Source organism: Perca fluviatilis, chromosome 22 (assembly GCF_010015445.1).
Source record: "Perca fluviatilis chromosome 22, GENO_Pfluv_1.0, whole genome shotgun sequence".
NCBI classification, from domain to species: Eukaryota; Metazoa; Chordata; class Actinopteri; order Perciformes; family Percidae; genus Perca; species Perca fluviatilis.
In genome coordinates, this window is record NC_053133.1 from 26,708,968 (window position 1) to 26,736,467 (window position 27,500).

Here is a 27,500-nt window from a genome sequence, read left to right on the forward strand (position 1 = left end):
GTTTGCAGAGTTATCAAAAAGCAAAGGGTGGCTACTTTGAGGAATCTAAAATATAAGACATGTTTTCAGTTATTTCATAATTTATTTTTTAAGTACATAATTCCATATGTGTTCATTCATAGTTTTGATGCCTTCAGTGAGAATCTACAATGGAAATAGTCATGAAAATAAAAGGAAACCCATTGAATGAGAAGGGGTGTCCAAACTTTTGGCCTGTACTGTATGTAGTGGGAAAAACACCCAATCTGGCAACACAGGTCAACCAATCAGAAAGCAGCGTGGAGGCTTCGTACGATCATTTAAACCAGTTTTATGACGAGGTCGGTGAGGATGTGAAAATCTGACATTTCTGGGCAAACTTTGCCCGCCGGCTTTCAAAAAGAAAATCTGCACTTCAGTCCCATCCACAGCGAACCACACACACACACACACACACACACACACACACACACAGACACACACACACACACATCCACAGCAAACCTGAAACGGCACGTTGAACTGGTTGGATATGAAGAGGAAATCTGATGCATAGTTTCAGTGTTAAAACTGATAAAATAATTGCTGTTCTATATTTGGGCTGTGGCAACAATTTAGAAAAATAAATAGCTCGCAGCAACATATGTAAAAAAAAGATCTATGCTTGGTGTGACACCGGCTAGAGACCTCCGTTGTATCAGCGGTAGTCAGTGGTTCAGTTACCTGAAAATAGGTGACTCTGAGCCGGGTACAGAGCACCGCGAGCTGCTCTGTACGGTTAACATTACGGTTAAATTTAGTCCGCAAAGAAATTTAAGATTAAGCACCAAAACGACCATTCAAGATCAGCCTCGTGGGAGCGTCCTGATCTGGCCAGCTCCAGTTTCCCCCTCGCAGATCAGTCTGGCATCTTGAGATTAGAGAAAATTTGGAGCCGTTCACCAAACGACCGACCAATCAGCGCTGGTTTTGAGGCGGGTTTAGGTGTGACGCCAACGAGAAGCGACTGTTCAGTCTAACCAACGTGGCGGCTTCCACGGAGGAGATGAGCGTAGCGATCGCATCAAGTTTTATCCGAATTAGAAAGTATTCCTTCATTGAAAGAAGAGCAAAAAAAAACAGCACTGGAGGCTGATTGGTTAATTTGGCCCGTCTGTCACCAACTATAGGTGGTGATAGTGAGGTGTATTGTCATCCTATTTTATCTGCATATTCTATATGAATAGTATTTAAGCTTTGGGTAACAGAGAAACCCAGGTGAACTTTAGCCCAGTTCCAGGAAAACGACCATAGGAGATAGCTGGGATTCTTATCAATGGACCCTCCAAAATAAGGCCAGTTGGCTTGTAGCCATTGGTCAAAGTATTGTTTCCTCCCCCATCTATGTTACATACAGTATAGCATATATACCATGTTCGAACAAAGAAAGTTAGAGTGACTACTGGAGAATTGGGAAAACAGGTCCTCTCCGAGCTCTGCAGGGCTTGTAAATTGATGCTGAATTTCTTTGATGTAAATAAACCTTTATGATCAAGGAACAGTGTCAGCGGATTCCTCTCCACACAGCATTGCACCATCGCTACCAACGACACCACGATAGACAGATGGTTTATCCAATCAGCTAACCAGGATTTTTCGACCCCCTTCCCAAAAGTTCTCCAACGGATGCGAAGCGATCCATCTGGCGGAGTCAGGTTACCAAAACGACGAGTCAAGATTAGGAAAAAGATTTTTCACAGTTGTGTTTTTATTTTTGGATTAACAGAAGTGTCCATTAAAGGTTAAGAGGACAGACTAGATAGATAGATAGATAGATAGATAATAGATAGATAGATAGATAGATAGATAGATAGATAGATAGATAGACAGAGAGGTAAATAGATAGATAGATAGATAGATAGATAGATAGATAGATAGATAGATAGATAGACAGAGAGGTAGATAGATAGATAGATAGATATATAGATAGATAGATAGATAGATAGATAGATAGACAGAGAGGTAGATAGATAGATAGATAGATAGATAGATAGATAGATAGATAGATAGATAGATAGATAGATAGATAGATAGATAGATAGATGAAGATTGTTTTTCACTAATTCTCAACCATGTGTGCGAGTGTGCGTTCCTGAGAAACACCATGAACTACTGAGAGAAAATGTCTGACACACACACACACACACTCTCTCTATTTGTGTGTGTTTGGTCACTGAGTCATGCAGTTTGAGGGTGATCCGATTATCATCTCTGCTGTTTGTTTCTGAAAGGACAGAACACAGGATGTGTGTGTGTGTGTGTGTGTGTGTGTGTGTGTGTATGTGTGTGTATGTGTGTGCATGAGTGAGTGCGAGAGTGCGTTGGTGTGTTTTTCCAGGCACACAGCTGATTTACTGGAGGTTAACAGTCTCGGCGCAAAACACTGAGAAAATATGAAATATTTGCAGCGTGAGAGTCTGATGCAGTGTTGGAATCAAGACCACCTAAACCGAGACATCACCAAGACCAGAGCGTATCCAGACCGAGACAAGACCGGGACATCACCAAGACCAGAGCGTATCCAGACCGAGACAAGACCGGGACATCACCAAGACCAGAGCGTATCCAGACCGAGACAAGACCGAGACATCACCAAGACCAGAGCGTATCCAGACCGAGACTTGGAGGGGTTGAGACCAAGACTTTGGAGGGGTTGAGACCGAGACCTTGAGGGCCAAGGGAACTTTACCAGGATGCATAGTATCCTGGATCCATGAAATAACTGGCCTTTAAAAATCTGCCTGCCTCTATGGGAATTTAACATAGGGGTGGTATTTTCATGACTATTTACATTGTAGATTCTCACTGAAGGCATCAAAACTATGAATGAACACATATGGAATTATGTACTTAACAAAAAAGTGTGAAATAACTGAAAACATGTCTTATATTTTAGATTCCTCAAAGTAGCCACCCTTTGCTTTTTTATTAATAAGGGAAAAACTTCCACTAATTAACCCTGACAAAGCACACCTGTGAAGGTAAAACCATTTCAGGTGACTACCTCATGAAGCTCATTGAGAGAACACCAAGGGTTTGCAGAGTTATCAAAAAAAGCAAAGGGTGGCTACTTTGTTTTCAGTTATTTCACACTTTTTTGTTAAGTACATAATTCCATATGTGTTCATTCATAGTTTTGATGCCTTCAGTGAGAATCTACAATGTAAATAGTCATGAAAATAAAAAGTAAACGCATTGAATGAGAAGGTGTGTCCAAACTTTTGGCTTGTACTGTACTTATGCCCCCTGTATTTTAATGAAAAACATTTATTTATTTAAGATACATTATTCATTCACAAAGACAATCGGTGTCCTTAAAGGTTGGATTTTTCAAATTTTTTTTAATTAAGGCATTAAGATCAATTTCCAAAAGATGATTTTTTTTATTCCTCTTTTTAGTCAACTTTAGCATGGGTTTCCTATTTTTTTCACATGACTGTATATATTTATTTTGTGTTGCTTACAGAATTTTATATTCGGTACCAGACATTTCTTTCAATACATTTCAATAAAGGGTGTGTTTAGGGGTGGGTTTGCCTTGATTGACAGGGATATGAGCCTGTCACACTCAGCCACGGTGCTCCATACTTGCTTGTCCAACCTCAGCTTCATTTCTGCCTTTCAGTAACTAACAGAAACCTCCTCAGGCCTGTGGTGGAAACCAGACTGATCTTACAGTATGTGGTCTTGCAGTACGTGGTCTTGCAGTATGTGGTCTTGCAGTACGTGGTCTTGCAGTACGTGGTCTTGCAGTACGTGGTCTTACAGTACGTGTTCTTACAGTACGTGGTCTTGCAGTATGTGGTCTTACAGTACGTGGTCTTGCAGTACGTGGTCTTGCAGTACGTGGTCTTACAGTACGTGGTCTTGCAGTACGTGGTCTTGCAGTACGTGGTCTTGCAGTACGTGGTCTTGCAGTACGTGGTCTTGCAGTACGTGGTCTTACAGTACGTGGTCTTACAGTACGTGTTCTTACAGTACGTGGTCTTGCAGTATGTGGTCTTACAGTACGTGTGGTCTTGCAGTACGTGGTCTTACAGTACGTGGTCTTGCAGTACGTGGTCTTGCAGTCGTGTTACAGTACGTGGTGTTGCAGTCGTGGTCTTGCAGTACGTGGTCTTGCAGTACGTGGTCTTGCAGTACGTGGTCTTGCAGTACGTGGTCTTACAGTACGTGGTCTTACAGTATGTGGTCTTACAGTATGTGGTCTTACAGTATGTGGTCTTACAGTATGTGGTCTTGCAGTATGTGGTCTTGCAGTACGTGGTCTTACAGTACGTGGTCTTGCAGTACGTGGTCTTACAGTACGTGGTCTTACAGTACGTGGTCTTACAGTACGTGGTCTTGCAGTACGTGGTCTTACAGTACGTGGTCTTACAGTACGTGGTCTTACAGTACGTGGTCTTGCAGTACGTGGTCTTACTGGTCGTGGTCTTGCAGTACGTGGTCTTGCAGTGCACGTGGTCTTGCAGTACGTGGTCTTACAGTACGTGGTCTTGCAGTATGTGGTCTTGCAGTACGTGGTCTTACAGTACGTGGTCTTGCAGTACGTGTTCTTGCAGTACGTGGTCTTGCAGTACGTGGTCTTGCAGTACGTGGTCTTGCAGTACGTGGTCTTACAGTACGTGGTCTTACAGTACGTGGTCTTGCAGTACGTGGTCTTGCAGTATGTGGTCTTACAGTACGTGGTCTTACAGTACGTGGTCTTACAGTATGTGGTCTTACACGAATCCATAGTTCTTGGTTATAAAAATCGCAACTACTGAAATGTAAAAAAATATAAGACAAGAAAAAGATAAGAAAAAAAGCAAGTTTTGGGTTGTTGTGTGTGTGTGTGTGTGTGTGTATGTGTGTTTGTGTGTGTGTGTGTGTGTGTGTATGTGTGTGTGTGTGTGTGTGTCTGTGTGTTTGTGTGTGTGTGTGTGTGTGTGTGTGTCTGTGTGTGTCTGTGTGTTTGTGTGTGTGTATTGTGTGTGTTGTGTGTGTGTGTGTGTGGTATTGTGTGTGTGTGTGTGTCTGTGTGTGTGTGTTGTGTGTGTGTGTGTGTGTGTGTGTGTGTTGTATGTGTGTCTGTGTGTGTTTGTGTGTGTCTGTGTGTGTTTGTATCTGTGTGTTGTTGTGTGTGTGTTGTGTCTGTGTGTGTGTGTTTGTGTTGTGTGTGTGTGTTTGTGTGTTGTGTGTCTGTCTCTCTGTGTGTGTGTGTGTGTGTGTGTGTGTGTGTGTGTGTGTGTGTGTGTGTGTGTGTGTGTGTGTGTGGGGGTGGGTGGGGGGGGGGGTGGGTGTGTGTGTGTGTGTGTGTGTGTGTGTGTGTGTGTGTGTGTGTGTGTGTGTGGGTGTGTCTGTGTGTGTTTGTGTGTCTGTGTGTGTGTGTGTGTTGTGTGTGTGTGTGTGTGTGTGTGTGTGTGTGTGTGTGTGTGTGTGTGTGTGTGTGTGTGTGTGTGTCTGTGTGTGTGTAAAGGAAGGACACCTCAGTAACGTGTCTGTGCTGGTATGTGTGGCTTAAATTCCTTAATGTGACATAGCAGAGACACAATGTGTGATTGGGTATTAAAGTGTGTGTGTGTGTGTGTGTGTGTGTGTGTGTGTGTGTGTGTGTGTGTGTGTGTGTGTGTGTGTGTGTGTGTGTGTGTGTAGATTGGGGGAGGGGGGGGAATACCACAGTGGTGTTATCTGAGATGTTAGATATGAGTGTGTCTTTAGCCCATGATATCACAGTGGAGTTATGCAAAGTGCTGATTCATAATTCACATGTCTGAGCATTGAATGGCTGAAGTCTCCACCATTGTTTCCACTGAGACACACACACACACACACACACACACACACACACACACACACACACACACACACACACACACACACACACACACAGTACTCACGCTCTCCTCTTTGACCTTCTCCATGGTGCAGGCGGGCAGCTGCCCCTGCAGCGTTGGTGGGGAAACCCCGTTCTGGTCCATGGCAACAAACAGCTTCCCGTTGACGTTTAGGGTTGGATAAAATACCTGAAACACACACACACACACACACACACACACACACACACACACACACACACAGGGATAAAATGTTTGTGTGTAGACCTTTCATGAACACCGCAGAGATTTGGCAGCCTGGTCTAAAATGAGCAGCTGCCACTGGCGTGTAAAAGTCTACGTTAGCAGATAAAATTAATGAGGTCGAGCCCCAAAATCTGTGTATCAAAGAATGACTTGTTTTGTCAATACCAAAATACTGACTCAATTTCAGATTTTGGGCTCATACATGGATGTTTTCGAGAGAACTCCTGGTAAAAATCACTTCCAGGTGGCGCAATTTGCGTCAGTTGAAAATATATACAGTACGCCTGTACTGTATATATTTTCAACTGACGCTTTTTCAAAAGTTTGGACACACCTTCTCATTCAATGCATTTCCTTTTTATTTTCATGACTATTTACATTGTAGATTCTCACTGAAGGCATCAAAACTATGAATGAACACATATGGAATTATGTACTTAACAAAAAAGTGTGAAATAACTGAAAACATGTCTTATATTTTAGATTCTTCAAAGTAGCCACCCTTTGCTTTTTTATTAATAAGGAAAAAACTTCCACTAATTAACCCTGACAAAGCACACCTGTGAAGGTAAAACCATTTCAGGTGACTACCTCATGAAGCTCATTGAGAGAACACCAAGGGTTTGCAGAGTTATCAAAAAAAGCAAAGGGTGGCTACTTTGAGGAATCTAAAATATAAGACATGTTTTCAGTTATTTCACACTTTTTTGTTAAGTACATAATTCCATATGTGTTCATTCATAGTTTTGATGCCTTCAGTGAGAATCTACAATGTAAATAGTCATGAAAATATAAAGGAAACGCATTGAATGAGAAGGTGTGTCCAAACTTTTTGCCTGTACTGTATAAAAACTTTTTGTTTTTCTGAGTCCAAATTTTAAATGAAAAACCTTTTATCAAGGTTCTGTTCGTCTTTTTTCAACACTTTTGTGGCTTTGCCCGACATTTTTGTCACATTTTTCAACGTCTGTTGACTTTTTCTGAGCCTTTTGAAGTTTGTGGGTCTTTTTCCCAAATTTTAAAAGTATTTATTTTTTTATTTTTTTACATTTGTCAATTTATTTTGACATTTTTGTCACTTTCTTTCAACACTTTTTCACATTTGTTTTAAACAATTGTGTCACTTTTTTGACATATTTGTCACTTTTTTCAAAGATCTTTTATCAATAGTTTTTTCTTCAAATGCAAAAAAATTGACTAAAACAACCAAATTCAATGAAAGTAGTGACCTGATCATTTATTTAACTTGTTGAGAGCGTTGTAGTGGACCATCCACGGTATTTTTTTGAGACAATTTGTTTGAAAGAAACCCAAATTTCTCATATATAGAAACTTTTTGAGAATGGCTCAGATTTGACCCGATGCCCAACCCTGGTTCTAACAAAGTCCACAGTCTCAGTCTGTCACCTGGGAGCTCCTGCTGGCCGTGCTGTAGGTGCTGGGCCTCCGTTTGGGCCACGGGTGGGGCAGGACGCCGCTGAAGGTGCCGCCGCTGTAGGTGCGGCCGCCCACGCCCTCCACCACGTCCCCCGGCACGCTGTACTCGTCGTCGGCCATCTCGCCCTCCGAGCCGCGGCTCCGCAGGCGGAAGTTGAAGATGGAGGAGACCTGGCTGCTTCGCCGAGTCCTCGTGGAGAAGGAGCGAGAGAGGAGAGGGTGCAGCGGCTGCAGGAGGACCGTAGAGAGTACAAATAAAATATTAAAACGAACAAAAAGGAACGTAGAGGCCCAGACACACCGACCAGACGGCCAGAAAAGCCAGTTGGGCTGATCAGTCTCTCCGAGTTGGTCAAAAAAAGGCCTCGGAACACATATATAATATACAGTACAGGCCAAAAGTTTGGACACACCTTCTCATTCAATGTGTTTCTTTATTTTCATGACTATTTACATTGTAGATTCTCACTGAAGGCATCAAAACTATGAATGAACACATATGGAATTATGTACTTAACAAAAAAGTGTGAAATAACTGAAAACATGTCTTATATTTTAGATTCTTCAAAGTAGCCACCCTTTGCTTTTTTTGATAACTCTGCAAACCCTTGGTGTTCTCTCAATGAGCTTCATGAGGTAGTCACCTGAAATGGTTTTACCTTCACAGGTGTGCTTTGTCAGGGTTAATTAGTGGAATTGCTACTTTGAAGAATCTAAAATATAAGACATGTTTTCAGTGATTTCACACTTTTTTGTCCATCCATCCATCCATCCATCCATCCTACATAATACACATAATTCCATATGTGTTCATTCATAGTTTTGATGCCTTCAGTGAGAATCTACAATGTAAATAGTCATGAAAATAAAAAGGAAACGCATTGAATGAGAAGGTGTGTCCAAACTTTTGGCCTGTACTGTAAAACATGAAACACTGCCAGCAGTGGACTGCAAGACATGCTTCCCCTTGCGGGGTCACAGTCCGCAGCGCTGGCGACATGACAAAACAATACACTGTAAACAGCTGACTACCAACATGCTTCCCCTGTCGGGTCACAGTTAGCAGTCCTGGGATCATCTCAGGATCCGAATTATATTCCTGTCTCTCGGGATAAGGACACACCTCTGAATTTCAGGTCACAGACAAAGGTTGTTTATCATGGTAGTGTCGATTCTATTCAAGTTTACAGAGATATGCATTTCCTTTGTTCTAACCCAGACTAGGCACCAGGAGGTTGGAGACTCAAAGAGACGTTTCTCTTCATATGTTTATGGACCTTTTTCACAGCAGACATTTTGACTTGTCACAGTAGGAAAAGCACAGCTGAAATTGATAACCTTAACGATGGCTCAGTTCTATAAAGTGTCCCATTAAGCTATTTCAGTGAGTCAGCATGCACAATACCAGGGTCTCTCCTAAGTGGGATGCAGCCATCAGTAATGGTTTAATACCAGGACCTCTCCTAAGTGGAATGCAGCCATCATTAATGGTTTAATACCAGGGCCTCTCCTAAGTGGAATGCAGCCATCAGTAATGGTTTAATACCAGGGTCTCTCCTAAGTGGAATGCAGCCATCAGTAATGGTTTAATACCAGGACCTCTCCTAAGTGGAATGCAGCCATCAGTAATGGTTTAATACCAGGACCTCTCCTAAGTGGAATGCAGCCATCAGTAATGGTTTAATACCAGGGCCTCTCCTAAGTGGAATGCAGCCATCAGTAATGGTTTAATACCAGGGTCTCTCCTAAGTAGAATGCAGCCATCAGTAATGGTTTAATACCAGGGCCTCTCCTAAGTGGAATGCAGCCATCAGTAATGGTTTAATACCAGGGTCTCTCCTAAGTAGAATGCAGCCATCAGTAATGGTTTAATACCAGGGCCTCTCCTAAGTGGAATGCAGCCATCAGTAATGGTTTAATACCAGGGCCTCTCCTAAGTGGAATGCAGCCATCAGTAATGGTTTAATACCAGGGTCTCTCCTAAGTAGAATGCAGCCATCAGTAATGGTTTAATACCAGGGCCTCTCCTAAGTAGAATGCAGCCATCAGTAATGGTTTAATACCAGGGTCTCTCCTAAGTAGAATGCAGCCATCAGTAATGGTTTAATACCAGGGCCTCTCCTAAGTAGAATGCAGCCATCAGTAATGGTTTAATACCAGGGCCTCTCCTAAGTGGAATGCAGCCATCAGTAATGGTTTAATACCAGGGTCTCTCCTAAGTGGAATGCAGCCATCATTAATGGTTTAATACCAGGGCCTCTCCTAAGTGGAATGCAGCCATCAGTAATGGTTTAATACCAGGACCTCTCCTAAGTGGAATGCAGCCATCAGTAATGGTTTTGAACACACCTGTGCTTTTCCTACTATGACATGTCAACATGTCTGCCGTGAAAAAGGTCTATAGTTGGTTTTAACCTAATCTATCTGCAAGAGACAGGAAGAGAGGGGGAGAGAAATAACCAGCTGCTTTTACCTTTAGTAGTCATTCTAGATTCAATTCCTATTTTCATAACCTGACTGCAGCATACAATTTATTATTTAAAACATAAAACATACATGGTTATTAAAATCAGCATTGTTACAACTTTATTTAACTCAACAATACCCACGCACAGATCTCCAGGATTTTTGAAAACCAAATGTTGGCAGGTATGATTTAGAGCACCTGGACTTTGGGCGCTGCCAAGGCCGGATGCCCGGTCTCTCTTTCCCCATCCTTTGTTAACCATCGTCTTAACCTAGCGCCAGGTTTCTCTCCGTACCTTTGCCCCGTCCGTCATGTCCACCTGCAGCAGCTTCTCCTCCGATAGGTTGGCCTCCACGTCGGTCACGCCCACCAGCGCCTGGCTCCGCCTCCGCTCCTCCATGCCGTCCAATGGCAGGCCGAACGGGGAGAGCTCTGGTGACATCATCGAGTCCGAGTCGGGAAGTTTCTGAACGGCAACCTGGTGGAAGAGATACAGAGTGTGTGTGTGTGTGTGTGTGTGTGTGTAGATTAAAACATTATCAAAAAAGTAATTAAAAAACTGAATTAAAAACAGTTTTGTTAGAAATGTATGAATGATACATACTCAGAAATCTCAAATTCCCCGAATAAAAACCTTTTAGGGTTTTAAAATAACTTCAACTACAAAAATGCTGTAAAAATTTACAAAAAACACGAAAAAAAACACAAAGTCACTCTCACACAGACAGCAGGCACACACACACACACACACTCACTCCGCAGGAAAACACACACACACAAACACACACACACACACACACACTCTGCAATCACACACACACACACACACACACACACACAAAACACACACACACACACACACTCCGCAGGCACACACACACACACACTCACTCACTCACTTCGCAGGAAAACACACACACACACAAACACACACACACACACACACTCCGCAGGCACACACACACACACACACACACACACACACACACACACACACACACACACACACACACACACACACACACACACACACTCTGCAAGCACACACACACACACACACACAAACACACACACACACACACTCCGCAGGCACACACACACACACACACACACACACACACACACACACACTCTGCAAGCACACACACACACACACACACACACACACACACTCCACAGACACACACACACTCTGCAAGCACACACACACACACACACACACACACACACACACACACACCAGCCCTGCTATTCTCTTAAAGAGATCGACACAAGTGTACAGGCACACACACACACACACACACACACACACACACACTCTGCAGGCACACACACACACACACACCACACACACACACACACACACACTGCAGGCAAAAAAAACACACACACACACGCCAGCCCTGCTATTCTCTTAAAGAGATCGACACGTGTAAACTTGAGGTCCCTCCCGAAGGAGAAATCTCTGCGCGGAGCCATGAATGTGACTCGAGTCAGCGCCGTAGTTTACCTGCTGCTCCTTCTTCAGCCGCTCCATGGCCACCTGGAACTCGCGCTCCTTCTGGCAGGCCTCGGCGATGGTGGCCTGGTTCTGCTCCTCGTACGCCATGGCCACCACGGCCAGGATGAGGTTGACCAGGTAGAAGGAGCCCAGGAAGATCACCACCACGAAAAACACCATGTAGGTCTTACCGGCCGAACGCAGCGTCTGCAAAGGGGAATCAAACACAACCCGATGGCCCCTTAGTCACCACGAAGTCTCTAAACAGAGTCCTGCTACTGTCTAACTCTGATCCAGTCCAGATGAGAGATGAGAGGATGTAACTGCCATCAGTTCATTAACATGTTTTTTGGTCTACACATTAAATCAGCCCCTCCAGAAAAACGCGATAATGCGATCTCATAATTCAATGCATAATCAGGAGGCTGTATTTTTTCAAATAGGCTGCACTTACAGCCGCATGAATTGCCGATTTCCGTGCAAAATATGCGGAGCTTGCATGATTTCATAATCCCCCGCATTTTCGTTGCAAAAAAAAGTCCCATAATATACAGTACAGGCCAAAAGTTTGGACACACCTTCTCATTCAATGAGTTTACTTTTTATTTTCATGACTATTTACATTTTAGATTCTCACTGAAGGCATCAAAACTATGAATGAACACATGTGGAATTATGTACTTAACAAAATAGTGTGAAATAACTGAAAACATGTCTTATATTTTAGATTCTTCAAAGTAGCCACCCTTTGCTTTTTTTTATTAATAATGGAAATAATTCCACTAATTAACCCTGACAAAGCACACCTGTGAAGGTAAAACCATTTCAGGTGACTACCTCATGAAGCTCATTGAGAGAACACCAAGGGTTTGCAGAGTTATCAAAAAAAGCAAAGGGTGGCTACTTTGAAGAATCTAAAATATAAGACTTGTTTTCAGTTATTTCACACTTTTTTGTTAAGTACATAATTCCATATGTGTTCATTCATAGTTTTGATGCCTTCAGTGAGAATCTACAATGTAAATAGTCATGAAAATAAAAAGTAAACGCATTGAATGAGAAGGTGTGTCCAAACTTTTGGCCTGTACTGTATCTTAGCAGAAAGTTGAAAAATGTTGCATTTCATCAAACTGCAGTTTTTGCAAGTTCCTGCAATTTCATCGCATATACAATTGCATAAATATCATATAGCATATTCCATCACATTTTTTTGCCCCGCAACAATCACAAAAAAACTCCCCATTTTTCTGGAAGGACTGGCATTAGGTTTCATTGATGTGCTGTGTAATTTCCGTCCAGTTATCGTACAGTTGTTTGTGCATAAATGTTACGTCTCCTACGTAATGTTCTGAGTAGCTTGGGGGGGAACTAATGTGCCTACACTGCCCGTGGGACCCTTTTTGGGGTTACACACTGAGATCAAAAAGATCTGGAATACGAGTCTCGAGTCATGAACACGCTCGCGGGTGAAAACAACAAAATATTTTAGCAGATGTGCTTTTATTTTAGACGGCGAGGGCATTTTTGGGGCTTAAAAATGCAAAAAAAGTGAAACCGCTCTCCAGAGAGGAAATCTTAAAAACGTTCCCGTCTAAAACGCTGTGAGAGAGTGTGTGTGTGTGTGTGTGTGTGTGTGTGTGTGTGTGTGTATGTGTGTGCACGTTCAGTGTATGTGTGTGTGCGCTGCATTTGTGTGTGTGTGCCTTGTGTGTGCACTGCATTTGTGTGTGTGTGTGTGTGTGTGTGTGTGTGTGTGTGTGTGTGTGTGTGTGTGTGTGTGTGTGTGCCTTGTGTGTGCACTGCATTTGTGTGTGTGTGTGTGTGTGTGTGTGTGTGTGTGTGTGTGTGTGTGTGTGTGTGTGTGTGTGTGTGTGTGTGTGTGTGTGCCGTGTGCATGTGCCGTGTGCATGTGTGTGCGCTGCATTTGTGTGTGTGCCGTGTGTGTCTGTGCATTGTTTGGAGCAATGGAGCTTTTTCCCAGCAGACATGTTGACTTGTCCTAGTAGGAGAAGCACAGCTGACATTGATAACCCTAACGATGGGTCAGTTCCATCAAGTGTCCCAGTAAGATATTTCAGTGAGCCAGCATGCACAATACCAGGACCTCTCCTAAGTGGGATGCAGCCATCATTAATGATTTAATACCAGGGTCTCTCCTAAGTGGGATGCAGCCATCATTAATGGTTTAATACCAGGACCTCTCCTAAGTGGGATGCAGCCATCAGTAATGGTTTAATACCAGGGCCTCTCCTAAGTGGAATGCAGCCATCATTAATGGTTTAATACCAGGACCTCTCCTAAGTGGGATGCAGCCATCAGTAATGGTTTAATACCAGGGTCTCTCCTAAGTGGGATGCAGCCATCAGTAATGGTTTAATACCAGGGTCTCTCCTAAGTGGGATGCAGCCATCATTAATGGTTTAATACCAGGACCTCTCCTAAGTGGAATGCAGCCATCAGTAATGGTTTAATACCAGGGCCTCTCCTAAGTGGAATGCAGCCATCATTAATGGTTTAATACCAGGACCTCTCCTAAGTGGGATGCAGCCATCAGTAATGGTTTAATACCAGGGCTCTCTCCTAAGTGGGATGCAGCCATCAGTAATGGTTTAATACCAGGACCTCTCCTAAGTGGGATGCAGCCATCAGTAATGGTTTAATACCAGGGCCTCTCCTAAGTGGAATGCAGCCATCATTAATGGTTTAATACCAGGACCTCTCCTAAGTGGGATGCAGCCATCAGTAATGGTTTAATACCAGGGTCTCTCCTAAGTGGGATGCAGCCATCAGTAATGGTTTAATACCAGGGTCTCTCCTAAGTGGGATGCAGCCATCATTAATGGTTTAATACCAGGACCTCTCCTAAGTGGAATGCAGCCATCAGTAATGGTTTAATACCAGGGCCTCTCCTAAGTGGAATGCAGCCATCATTAATGGTTTAATACCAGGACCTCTCCTAAGTGGGATGCAGCCATCAGTAATGGTTTAATACCAGGGTCTCTCCTAAGTGGGATGCAGCCATCAGTAATGGTTTAATACCAGGGTCTCTCCTAAGTGGAATGCAGCCATCAGTAATGGTTTAATACCAGGACCTCTCCTAAGTGGGATGCAGCCATCAGTAATGGTTTAATACCAGGGTCTCTCCTAAGTGGGATGCAGCCATCATTAATGGTTTAATACCAGGGTCTCTCCTAAGTGGAATGCAGCCATCAGTAATGGTTTTGAATACAGCTGTGCTTCTCCTACTATGACATGTCAACATGTCTGCCATAAAAATAGTCTATAACCTCCTCGTCTGTCCGGACAAAATTGTCAGCTTCTGTTGTTCGCTTCGCGCCACTAGGGAGAGGAGAGGGAGAGAGGAGGAGGAGGAAGAGGAGGAGGAGGAGGAGAGGGACACAAGTAGAAGGGAGGTTCTGAGCAGGCGGGCGGACTGGATCGCATTCCACATACTTTTGCGTCACCATATGCACGCAGATGCATGCAGAGCAGATAAAATGTTGGATTACTTCCAGTTATTACTATTATTTTGTGTATAGCAATGGGTTCTGGGAGCAGCAGCAACTGTTCCCCATTTTCCCAGTAGTCTAGTAAAGGTTACCTGTTGGTAGAGGTTCTCCCAGTAGTCTAGTAAAGGTTACCTGTTGGTAGAGGTTCTCCCAGTAGTCTAGTAAAGGTTACCTGGTGGTAGAGGTTCTCCCACTAGTCTAGTAAAGGTTACCTGGTGGTAGAGGTTCTCCCACTAGTCTAGTAAAGGTTACCTGGTGGTAGAGGTTCTCCCAGTAGTCTAGTAAAGGTTACCTGGTGGTAGAGGTTCTCCCAGTAGTCTAGTAAAGGTTACCTGTTGGTAGAGGTTCTCCCACTAGTCTAGTAAAGGTTACCTGGTGGTAGAGGTTCTCCCAGTAGTCTAGTAAAGGTTACCTGTTGGTAGAGGTTCTCCCACTAGTCTAGTAAAGGTTACCTGGTGGTAGAGGTTCTCCCAGTAGTCTAGTAAAGGTTACCTGTTGGTAGAGGTTCTCCCACTAGTCTAGTAAAGGTTACCTGGTGGTAGAGGTTCTCCCAGTAGTCTAGTAAAGGTTACCTGTTGGTAGAGGTTCTCCCAGTAGTCTAGTAAAGGTTACCTGGTGGTAGAGGTTCTCCCACTAGTCTAGTAAAGGTTACCTGGTGGTAGAGGTTCTCCCAGTAGTCTAGTAAAGGTTACCTGGTGGTAGAGGTTCTCCCACTAGTCTAGTAAAGGTTACCTGGTGGTAGAGGTTCTCCCAGTAGTCTAGTAAAGGTTACCTGGTGGTAGAGGTTCTCCCACTAGTCTAGTAAAGGTTACCTGGTGGTAGAGGTTCTCCCAGTAGTCTAGTAAAGGTTACCTGGTGGTAGAGGTTCTCCCACTAGTCTAGTAAAGGTTACCTGGTGGTAGAGGTTCTCCCAGTAGTCTAGTAAAGGTTACCTGGTGGTAGAGGTTCTCCCAGTAGTCTAGTAAAGGTTACCTGGTGGTAGAGGTTCTCCCAGTAGTCTAGTAAAGGTTACCTGGTGGTAGGGGTTCTCCCAGTAGTCTAGTAAAGGTTACCTGGTGGTAGAGGTTCTCCCAGTAGTCTAGTAAAGGTTACCTGGTGGTAGAGGTTCTCCCAGTAGTCTAGTAAAGGTTACCTGGTGGTAGAGGTTCTCCCAGTAGTCTAGTAAAGGTTACCTGGTGGTAGAGGTTCTCCCACTAGTCTAGTAAAGGTTACCTGGTGGTAGAGGTTCTCCCAGTAGTCTAGTAAAGGTTACCTGGTGGTAGAGGTTCTCCCAGTAGTCTAGTAAAGGTTACCTGGTGGTAGAGGTTCTCCCAGTAGTCTAGTAAAGGTTACCTGGTGGTAGAGGTTCTCCCACTAGTCTAGTAAAGGTTACCTGGTGGTAGAGGTTCTCCCAGTAGTCTAGTAAAGGTTACCTGGTGGTAGAGGTTCTCCCAGTAGTCTTGTGTCATCAGGCGGAACAGGGACAGGAAGGCCCACCCAAAGCTGTCGAAGCTGGTGTAGCCGTAGTTAGGGTTCCTCCCGGCCTTCAGACATTCAAACCCATCTGGGCACGATCTGCAACACACACACACACGCACACACACACACACACACACACACACACACGCACACACACACGCACGCACGCACGCACGCACGCACGCACCAGACACAAGCACATAGACACACAGAAGCACGCATGCACCAGACACACACACACACACAGAGAAGCACCCGCACACACACGCAAACACATGCACACACGCACGCATGCACCAGACACACACAGACACACACAGAAGCACACATGCACCCGCACACACACACACACACAGAGAAGCACGCACACATGCACCCGCATACACACACACACACGCGCACACATTTACGCACCAGACATAGGCACATAGACACACACAGAGAAGCACGCACGCACCCGCACGCACACACACACACGCACACACACACATGCATGCACACACACACACACACACACACACACAGAGAAGCACGCACACACGCACTCGCATACACACACACACACACACAGAGAAGCACGCACACACGCACCCGCACACACACACACACACACACACACACACACACACACACACACAGAGAGAAGCACGCACACACGCACCCGCATACACACACACACACACGCACCAGACACACACACACACACACACACACACACAAGACAGAGAAAGGTTTGGATTTAGAGGAGTTATACAAAATATAATCAACAAATACTATATATATATATATATATATATATATATATATATATATATATTATAATGTATTATTGGATTTAACAATTGAATCTAATTAATATATAATACTAATCCACCCAGTATGACACAAAGTATCTTAAAGTGGCTCCACATTCACGAACAACATTGAAATGCTCTCATTTTATAAAAACATAATATATAATATTCTATAATCAGAAAACACTTTGAAAGGAGCCATTCTGCACAATAAGTACTTTTACTTTGGATACTGAAAGTACACTATACTGATACTCCCTCTCTACTTTTACTAAAGTAAGGAGTTTTTATTGTAATAAAGTATCTTTAGACTGTAGTTTTTATGACTTAAAGGAGTGTAGTGGAAGTTTCCTTTGCAGCAGGGGAGAGTTTTCAAAGTTTAGTAAAGTGAAACAAATGAGATAGTTGAAACTAAACCAAGTTTAGGTTTTTGTATTTTATTAAAAACATATATTTGCAAATATAGGAGCAACATGATTTCACAAAAGGCCACAGCAGCCCAGTGTGGAGTCAGTTCCTCAAATGAGTGAACAAGAACACCAGGCTTACATGCCTCTTCAGAGTGACAGCATGCGCACTTGGCTTATTATGACGTTACAATTTTTACAGGCAATCTGATACACATGAAGACAATCAGGAAAAACACAAGAGCCATTTCGGAGCCATCTCACCTCCTCCTCCCTGTACGACTTTCATTCCCCAGTTATATCTCAAACAGCATGTGAAACCTAGAGATAGTTTTAGGGTGACCTTGTAGCCCCCTATCTGTTCAGACAGACAGCGCTCACATCATGTTCCAGACTGGATGTCTCACAAAGTTAGAATCAAAATGTGCATGTGGGAAACGAGATAAACTCTTTCAGCAATTGTGAGAGAATTAAAGTAGAAATAAAACATAAAAATATAAGGAATTATGCTTAAATGCAATTTCGCCATTACAGGAGAACAGTCGATTTCAACACATATACACATATACACATAATTGGTGTTGCCTACACCGAGCTATGCTGCTAGCGTTAGCACCCAGGAGGCTGAAAGGGGGCAGGCTAACGTGCTTTTAACTTCTAAACATGTTCGAGATGTCATTACAAGTGCCTACCCATGTGAAGTGATTCCTTCCGAGTTAACACAGTGAATATGGTTGCAGTAGTTGTGAAAAAAATGCTTGAAAGTCGTGCTAATTCAGCTCTGTTTAGTTCCAGTGTTGTTTACAAAACTGTCTGCTACAGAGCCATAACGTGAGGTACAAGGTAATGGAGCCTTTTACACATTTTCGTGTTTCTTTAGAAATAAACAACGGACAAATAGAGTCTTTAAACACTTCAGATGTAAAGTTATTGGCTGTCAAAGTGGCGCCAGAATGAATGGGAGTCAATGGGATGCTAACGGGAGGTGATGGCTTGGTAGCATCAAAATGGCGCCTTAGGAGGTTCGAGTTCTGAAGCGAAGCTTACCTGCTTGGGCTTAGCCCTTTGGAAAGAAATGCATAAAAGTCATACTGATTCAGCTCTGTTTAGTTCGGCAAAACGAGCGCTTAGGGACCGTCTACAAACTACAGCACCGAAAAGAGATACAAAAATATTTTCAAAAATAGGCATAAGCTTATTTTTTTAAAGTAAGTGCTGTAGTACAACTAGCAGCACAGACGTTATAATTGAGGTAAGTTTGGAGACACTACCTTTATTTAATCATTAAATTAATAAATATTTTGGTTGTAGCTTTTTTTCGGTGTTGTAGTTTGTAGACGGTCCCTAAGCACTCGTCTTACCGTCTCAACAACCGGAACTAAACAGGGCTGAATTAGCACAACTTTTATGCATTTCTTTCCAAAGGGGGTAAGCCAGCCTCCACAACCCGTAGCTCCTATGGCGCCATTTTGATGCTACCAAGCCATCACCTCCCGTTAGCATCCCATTGACTCCCATTCATATTGATGTCAATTTGACAGCGAATAATATTTATTAATTTAATGGTTAAATAAAGGTAGTGTCTCCAAACTTACCTCAATTATAACGTGTCTGCTGCTAGTTGTACTACAGCACTTTAAAAAATTAAGCATATGCTTATTTTTGAAAATATTTTTGTATCTCTTTTCGGTGCTGTAGTTTGCTTCACTTCAGAACTCGAACCTCCTATGGCGCCATTTTGATGCTACCAAGCCATCACCTCCCGTTAGCATCCCATTGACTCCCATTCATTTTGGCGTCACTTTGACAGAGAATACCTTTACATCTGAAGCGTTTAAAGACTGTATTTGTCCGTTGTTTATTTCTAAAGAAACACGACAATGTATAAAAGGCTCCATTACCTTGTAGCTCACGTTATGGCTCCGTAGCAGACGCTTTTATAACAATAGGCTAACGATTGGGTCATAACCACGAGACTTACTGTCACACAGTAGAGGAATTACCGTATAGTACAGGAGAAGCTCACAGGCAGTTTGGACTTCCATTATCTGTTTAGGTTTAATTACTAATGTTAACTAGCATGTTAGTGATCAGTAATTAGCCTGTGCCTATGTTATCTCCTTACATATACCTACGCTCTCCGTCTCTGTAAGATTGGGAATGATTGAGATTTCTCTCGGCACAGCTACCAGAAGACTTCACACTTTCAGACAGGTTGCTCACGTCACATCTACGTCTTCAAGCTCAGTTGGAGGCTGCTCAGTAACGCTCAGACAGCACCGGGAAACAGACTTCTGACATCCTTCACTGGTCTCGGTCCAGAGCCTATGGTGTCCCTGTATCCATTTGTACGGTCTATGTTTCTTTTACAACTACTGCAGCCATATTCACACTGTTCACTCGAAAAGTAGGCACTCGTAATGACATCTCGAACGTGTTAAGAGGCTAAAATCACATTTAAAACCTGCCCCGTTTCAGCCTCCTGGGTGCTAACGCTAGCAGTAGCATAGCTCGGTGTAGGCAGTTTTTCTCGCTACTGACGGCACTACGTGACAACAAACAACGAGAGCTACGTGTTGAAATCGACCGGAGTTTTTCCTTTTAAGTTAAGGATTTACTTCTTCCACCATCCTATAACTCTTAAGTCTGTGATTTGAAAAAGGTCAACACCACAGGTTGCCGTGGGAACATTTTGAAGGCGGAGATGTTTCGGCCTCTCTTCCCGACACCAACGCCAGCTCGGTTTCCCGTCAGTGTTTAAGACCGGAGGCTTGTTGTGAGCGTGTCACCGCTGAGACGGAGCAGACAACACCGGGACGGCATTCATCATAATTAATATTCCACATTCATATCCATTACATTACATCACCGGCAACACACACATCTGATCCACTGATACACAGCAGTCCCAACGGAGGAGAGCCGGGCAGCCAGAGGGAGGGAGGGAGGGAGGGAGGAGGGAGGGAGGAGGGAGGAAGGGAGGAGGGAAGGAGGGAGGGAGCAAGGAGGGAGGGAGAGAGGGAGGGACAAGGAAGGGACAAGGGAGAGAGGGAGGGAGGAGAGGGAGGGAGGGAGGGAGGAACGAAGGAGGGACAAGGGAGGGAGGGGACAAGGGAGGGAGGAAGGGAGGGAGCAAGGAGGGAGGGAGGGAGGGAGCAAGGAGGGAGGGAGGAACAAGGGAGGGAGGGAGGGAGGAAGAAAACAAAGGAATAAAAGAAATGAAAAAAGAAAGTAAGGGAAGCAGTTACGGAAAGACAATGAGAAGGAAAAGAAAGGAAAAGAGGCTCAAAAAGGGATAGGGAAGGAAAAGGAGTGAAATAATGGAGGGAGGGAGGGGAGGGAGGGAGGGAGGAAGAGAGGGAGAGAGCCAAGACCAAGACACCTAATCAACCAATCACCAAGACCACCTAAACCAGGACCAAGACATCACCAAGACCACCTAAACCGGGACCAAGACTTTAAGGGATTGAGACCAAGACTTTAAGGGGTTGAGACCAAGACAAGACCGAGACTTTAAGGGGTTGAGACCAAGACTTTAAGGGATTGAGACCAAGACTTTAAGGGGTTGAGACCAAGACTTTAAGGGGTTGAGACCAAGACTTTAAGGGGTTGAGACCAAGACTTTAAGGGGTTGAGACCAAGACTTTAAGGATTGAGACCAAGACTTTAAGGGATTGAGACCAAGACTTTAAGGGTTGAGACCAAGACTTTAAGGGATTGAGACCAAGACAAGACCGAGACTTTAAGGGATTGAGACCAAGACTTTAAGGGTTGAGACCAAGACTTTAAGGGTTGAGACCAAGACTTTAAGGGTTGAGACCAAGACTTTAAGGGGTTGAGACCAAGACTTTAAGGGGTTGAGACCAAGACAAGACCGAGACTTTAAGGGGTTGAGACCAAGACTTTAAGGGATTGAGACCAAGACTTTAAGGGTTGAGACCAAGACTTTAAGGGATTGAGACCGAGACTTTAAGGGATTGAGACCGAGACTTTAAGGGTTGAGACCAAGACTTTAAGGGGTTGAGACCAAGACTTTAAGGGGTTGAGACCAAGACTTTAAGGGTTGAGACCAAGACTTTAAGGGGTTGAGACCAAGACTTTAAGGGTTGAGACCAAGACTTTAAGGGGTTGAGACCAAGACTTTAAGGGTTGAGACCAAGACTTTAAGGGGTTGAGACCAAGACTTTAAGGGATTGAGACCAAGACTTTAAGGGTTGAGACCAAGACTTTAAGGGGTTGAGACCAAGACTTTAAGGGGTTGAGACCAAGACTTTAAGGGATTGAGACCAAGACTTTAAGGGGTTGAGACCGAGACTTTAAGGGGTTGAGACCGAGACTTTAAGGGGTTGAGACCAAGACTTTAAGGCGTTGAGACTGAAATATGATAAAAAAGTGAAGGAAGTTAACTTTCCCACAGCTGCGGACCAAACAGAAAGAAAGTGGAGGAGTTCTGATGCAGGAAGGAAAGGGGGGGTGACATTAACAGACCCACGAATGCCGCAGCGGGACCAATCCTTTTGCTTGTGCAAAACTCTGAGTCACAGACGAGCTTCATGCTGAGTCACAGCAAAGGTTGGAGCTGTGCAGACGCTATCTGGGGATTCAAACCGGCAACCCTGCAGTCACAAGCCCACTGTGGCGACCCTGCCCCGGCTGGCATCGCCCCCGCTGGGCCGCCAGCGGCTGGGAAGCTTTTAAGTACACTGACTCATCAGCGGACAACCTGCCTGCATTTATCTCCCCCCTACTACACAACATTTGGTGCGAGCTGGTAATTCATTAAACACACGTTTAAATAAACTCAGTTATATAAGGGCGAGCGTGCCTGTGTTCTCACAGCCCTATGTTCTCATATTTCTGAGATTTCTCTTAAAATTAGGCCCTATGTTCTCATATTTCTGAGATTTCTCTTAAAATTAGGCCCTATGTTCTCACATTTCTGAGATTTCTCTTAAAATTAGGCCCTATGTTCTCATATTTCTGAGATTTCTCTTAAAATTAGGCCCTATGTTCTCATATTTCTGAGATTTTTCTTAAAATTAGGCCCTATGGTCTTATATTTCTAAGATTTTTCTTAAAATTAGGCCCTATGTTCCCACATTTCTAAGATTTTTCTTAAAATTAGGCCCTATGTTCCCACATTTCTAAGATTTTTCTTAAAATTAGGCCCTATGTTCCCACATTTCTAAGATTTTTCTTAAAATTTGGCCCTATGTTCCCACATTTCTAAGATTTTTCTTAAAATTAGGCCCTATGTTCCCACATTTCTAAGATTTTTCTTAAAATTAGGCCCTATGTTCCCACATTTCTAAGATTTTTCTTAAAATTTGGCCCTATGTTCCCACATTTCTAAGATTTTTCTTAAAATTAGGCCCTATGTTCCCACATTTCTAAGATTTTTCTTAAAATTAGGCCCTATGTTCCCACATTTCTAAGATTCAACTTAAAATTAGGCCCTATGTTCTCATATTTCTAAGACTTTTCTTAAAATTAGGCCCTATGTTACCACATTTCTAAAATTTTTCTCAAAATTAGGCCCTATGTTCCCACATTTCCTTTTTCATAAATTTGTATCAGATTATCCCCCTAACCCTAACCCCTAACACTAAATATTTTTTTGTGGGAGGATAGGGCTTAAATTGAAGGGAAATGTAGGAACACAAGAACTAATTTTGATTATGTTCTAGAAATGCGGGAACATAGGGCCCAATTTTAAGAAAAATCTTAGAAATGTGAGAACATAGGGCCTAATTTTAAGAAAAATCTTAGAAATGTGAGAACATAGGACCTAATTTTAAGAAAAATCTTAGAAATGTGGGAACATAGGGCCTAATTTTAGAAAAATCTTAGAAATGAGGAAGAACATAAGGGCCCAATTGTTAGGAAAAATCTTAGAAATGTGAGAACATAGGGCCTAATTTAAGAAAAATCTTACAAATGAGAACATAGGCATTGAAACTAAGAAGATGTGTGGGGAACATAGGGCCCCCTATTTAAGAAAAATCTTACAAATGTGGAGAACATAGGGGCCCTATTTTAAGAAGATTCTTAGAAATGTGGGGAACATAGGGGCTAATTTTAAGAAAAATCTTAGAAATGTGAGGAACATAGGGCCTAATTTTTAAGAAAATCTTGAAATGTGGGAACATAGGGAGACTATGTTAAGAAAATCTTTTGAAATGTGAGAACATAGGGCCTAATTTTAAGAAAAATCTTAGAAATGTGAGAACATAGGGCCTAATTTTAAGAAAAATCTTTGAAATGTGGGAACATAGGAACTAATGTTAAGAAAAATCTTAGAAATGTGGGAACATAGGGCCTAATGTTAAGAAAAATCTTAGAAATGTGGGAACATAAGGCCTAATTTTAGAAAAATCTTAGAAATGTGAGAACATAGGGCCTAATTTTAAGAAAAATCTTAGAAATGTGGGAACATAAGGCCTAATTTTTAGAAAAATCTTAGAAATGTGAGAACATAGGGCCTAATTTTAAGAAAAATCTTAGAAATGTGAGAACATAGGGCCTAATTTTAAGAAAAATCTTAGAAATGTGAGAACATAGGGCCCAATTTTAAGAAAAATCTTAGAAATGTGAGAACATAGGGCCCAATTTTAAGAAAGATCTGAGAAATGTGGGAACATAGGGCCTAATTTTAAGAACAATTCTTAGAAATGTGGGAACATAGGGCGTAATTTTAAGAAAAATCTTAGAAATGTGGGAACATAGGGCCCAATTTTAAGAAAAATCTTAGAAATGTGAGAACATAGGGCCCAATTTTAAGAAAAATTTTAGAAATGTGAGAACATAGGGCCTAATTTTAAGAAAAATCTTAGAAATGTGAGAACATAGGGCCTAATTTTAAGAAAAATCTTAGAAATGTGAGAACATAGGGCCCAATTTTAGGAAAAATCTTGGGAATGTGAGAACATATGGCCCAATTTTAAGAAAAATCTTAGAAATGTGAGAACATAGGGCCTAATTTTAAGAAGAATCTTAGAAATGTGAGAACATAGGGCCCAATTTTAAGAAAAATCTTAGAAATGTGAGAACATAGGGCCCAATTTTAAGAAAGATCTGAGAAATGTGGGAACATAGGGCCTAATTTTAAGAACAATTCTTAGAAATGTGGGAACATAGGGCGTAATTTTAAGAACAATTCTTAGAAATGTGGGAACATAGGGCGTAATTTTAAGAAAATTCTTAGAAATGTGGGAACATAGGGCCTAATTTTAAGAAAAATCTTAGAAATGTGGGAACATAGGGCCTAATTTTGAGAAAAATCTTAGAAATGTGGGAACATAGGGCCTAATTTTGAGAAAAATCTTAGAAATGTGGGAACATAGGGCCTATATAAAGGTTCACATAATACACAGCAGGTTTCTGAAAAAAATGACGCATATTCCTCAGACTTGTCAACTTTTTGTGGGGAAACCTGACAGAGACTGAGGGAGTTTTTCAGCAATTATGGATGTGCCAGGCGCTTCACGCTGGGCGCTTAGATCTGTATCCGGCTCACCAGCTCCCTTTTTCGGCTAAAATTCACTGTCACAAGACCGCGTGTCAAGTGTCTGTCCGGCAGTCGCCTGATTCCGTAGGATATCATACGAATTGGTGCATAGGTTTTTGTCCGATATCACACAAAGCCGTTCACGAGAATGCGTCGATATGTTAAATATGTTTAATTTAAATTTTATTTTGTATAAAGAGCCGCTTTGGCTCAAACGTGTCGTTAAAGTTGCACCTTATCGTAGCCTACAGCCAATAACAAAAGCTTTATGAAAACAATACAAAAGCAGCACTGAATATGAATCAGCCATCACAAAGTTCAGCATTTGACCTTTGAAGCACTTGACTGGAGCAGTCAATTTCATGCCATTTAAATTTCTGACTGACTAACTAACAGAATGTGTATTATGAAATCAGCAGCCACTGGAAAATAAAAAAATCCATGTTCACTGCAAAAGCAATCTGGCTGCAAAATGACACAGAAGATGCAAATTTTACAGAAACATGAAAAGTGTAATTACATTACAGTAGCCGGTTAGCCTGACGTGGTCATACTCAGATTATAGTCAGAATATGAGTCTGGTGCTGCTCCATTGGGCTGTGATTATGAGGCATGTTTCAACTCGACCAGGAAAGAAAAATGCTTCTGCACTCTATTGGATAGACCTACAACCAATCAGAGCAACAGATAGACCTACAACCAATCAGAGCATCCCCCCATCTTCTTAGCGACCATCGGGGCCAGCTGATAAATTTAACTTTTGCCGAATCCCATAGGAAGGACGGCGAAAACATCTTTCCGATCGACAAATGCCTCGATCGCTGGTTCTCTGTTCCTCTTTTTAAAATGAATGCACTGTCGATATCTTCTATAACAGACGCGATGGAGGAATCTACACATCTCAGTTCACCAGCGACAGCCATCGTTGTTGTAAACAAATTCAACCCAAGCGCTCTTTGGCGACGTGGGTTGATTGTGTTACTGTCGGCTTACTGTTAGTTCGGCTGGCATCCAGGCTAGTCGCCGGTCATATACAGTAGCTACTGTGGTGAAAGCACAGCCCAAAAACCCCAAACAACCAATCATTTGCAATCAAAAAAGCTACTGCTAATGCAAACGTTACAGTAACATAGTCTCACATTGCCATGCATGTACATTATACCTTTGTGCAAATGAACTAAACTCAATTTATTATCCAGCCATGGTGATTAAAGGTCTGATGGCATGAAAACTTCACTTTATGAGGTTTTTTCAACATTAGTATGAGTAGCCACCCTTTGCTTTTTTATTAAAAAGGGAAATAATTCCACTAAGTAACCCTGACAAAGCACACCTGTGAAGGTAAAACCATTTCAGGTGACTACCTCATGAAGCTCATTGAGAGAACACCAAGGGTTTGCAGAGTTATCAAAAAAAACAAAGGGTGGCTACTTTGAAGAATCTAAAATATAAGACATGTTTTCAGTTATTTCACACTTTTTTGTTAAGTACATAATTCCATATGTGTTCATTCATAGTTTTGATGCCTTCAGTGAGAATCTACAATGTAAATAGTCATGAAAATAAAAAGGAACACATTGAATGAGAAGGTGTGTCCAAACTTTTGGCCTGTACTGTATATAAAACAGACTTCAGATACAGTAGTAGGGGACCACTAAGGCCGATATAAAAGCATCCAAAGAGCACCATGTCATGTGACCTTTAATGTTATATTCTTTGATAACTTGGTTGAAAGAAACACAAATTTCTAATAGAGAAACTTTTTGAAAATGGGTCAAATTTGACCCGAGGACAACAGGAGGGTTAAACAATGTGTCATGCAAATATGAAATGTGATAAAAAAAAAAAGCTGAGTAGCTGCTTGTTCAAAACAATCTGGCACCAGCTATCAATGTTAACATGGTTAGAAACTCCAACTGGCTGCAGCTTTAAGCTTCACGGTACACTTCTGTTACACGATAACACAGCAGCAGAAAGGAGCTGCTGATACAAACATTACAGCAACAATCAATCAATGTTAAACGGATAACACAAAGAGGTGCACAGATGATGACGGAAATATTACGGTAAGAGCAGCTGAGAAACTTCGGAGCAGCTGATATTACATCAGCACACGCTAACCCACATTTCCCACTGGGCACGTTCTGCGCTGTGGCGCCGAGCAATCGCAGCCATTCAAGTTCATTTTCTCCAGATGTGTCCTTCTGGAAATTGCCATTTTAGTGACAGAATGTTCTGGAGATATCTGGCAAATGCTCATTTAGGAGACAGGAAGTGTATACTGGTTTCATACCGTTGCGTGTAATGCAATGCGCTATCTTTAGTTTTGGAGAATCTTTG

At 42.6% G+C, this 27,500-nt stretch overlaps 1 protein-coding gene across 1 annotated transcript in view; it reads right to left on the reverse strand.

Moving 5' to 3' along the window:
• Nucleotides 1–27,500, reverse strand: part of LOC120552733 (sodium channel protein type 4 subunit alpha-like) — a 346,898-nt gene that overhangs the window by 149,533 nt on the left and 169,865 nt on the right. The window contains exons 10-14 of the mRNA XM_039790961.1: nt 16,407–16,548; nt 11,495–11,692; nt 10,280–10,462; nt 7,488–7,745; nt 5,898–6,023 (exon numbers count right to left, since the gene is read on the reverse strand). Coding sequence (XP_039646895.1) covers nt 5,898–6,023; nt 7,488–7,745; nt 10,280–10,462; nt 11,495–11,692; nt 16,407–16,548 — 907 coding nt within the window. The remainder of the gene's footprint in view (nt 1–5,897; nt 6,024–7,487; nt 7,746–10,279; nt 10,463–11,494; nt 11,693–16,406; nt 16,549–27,500) is intronic.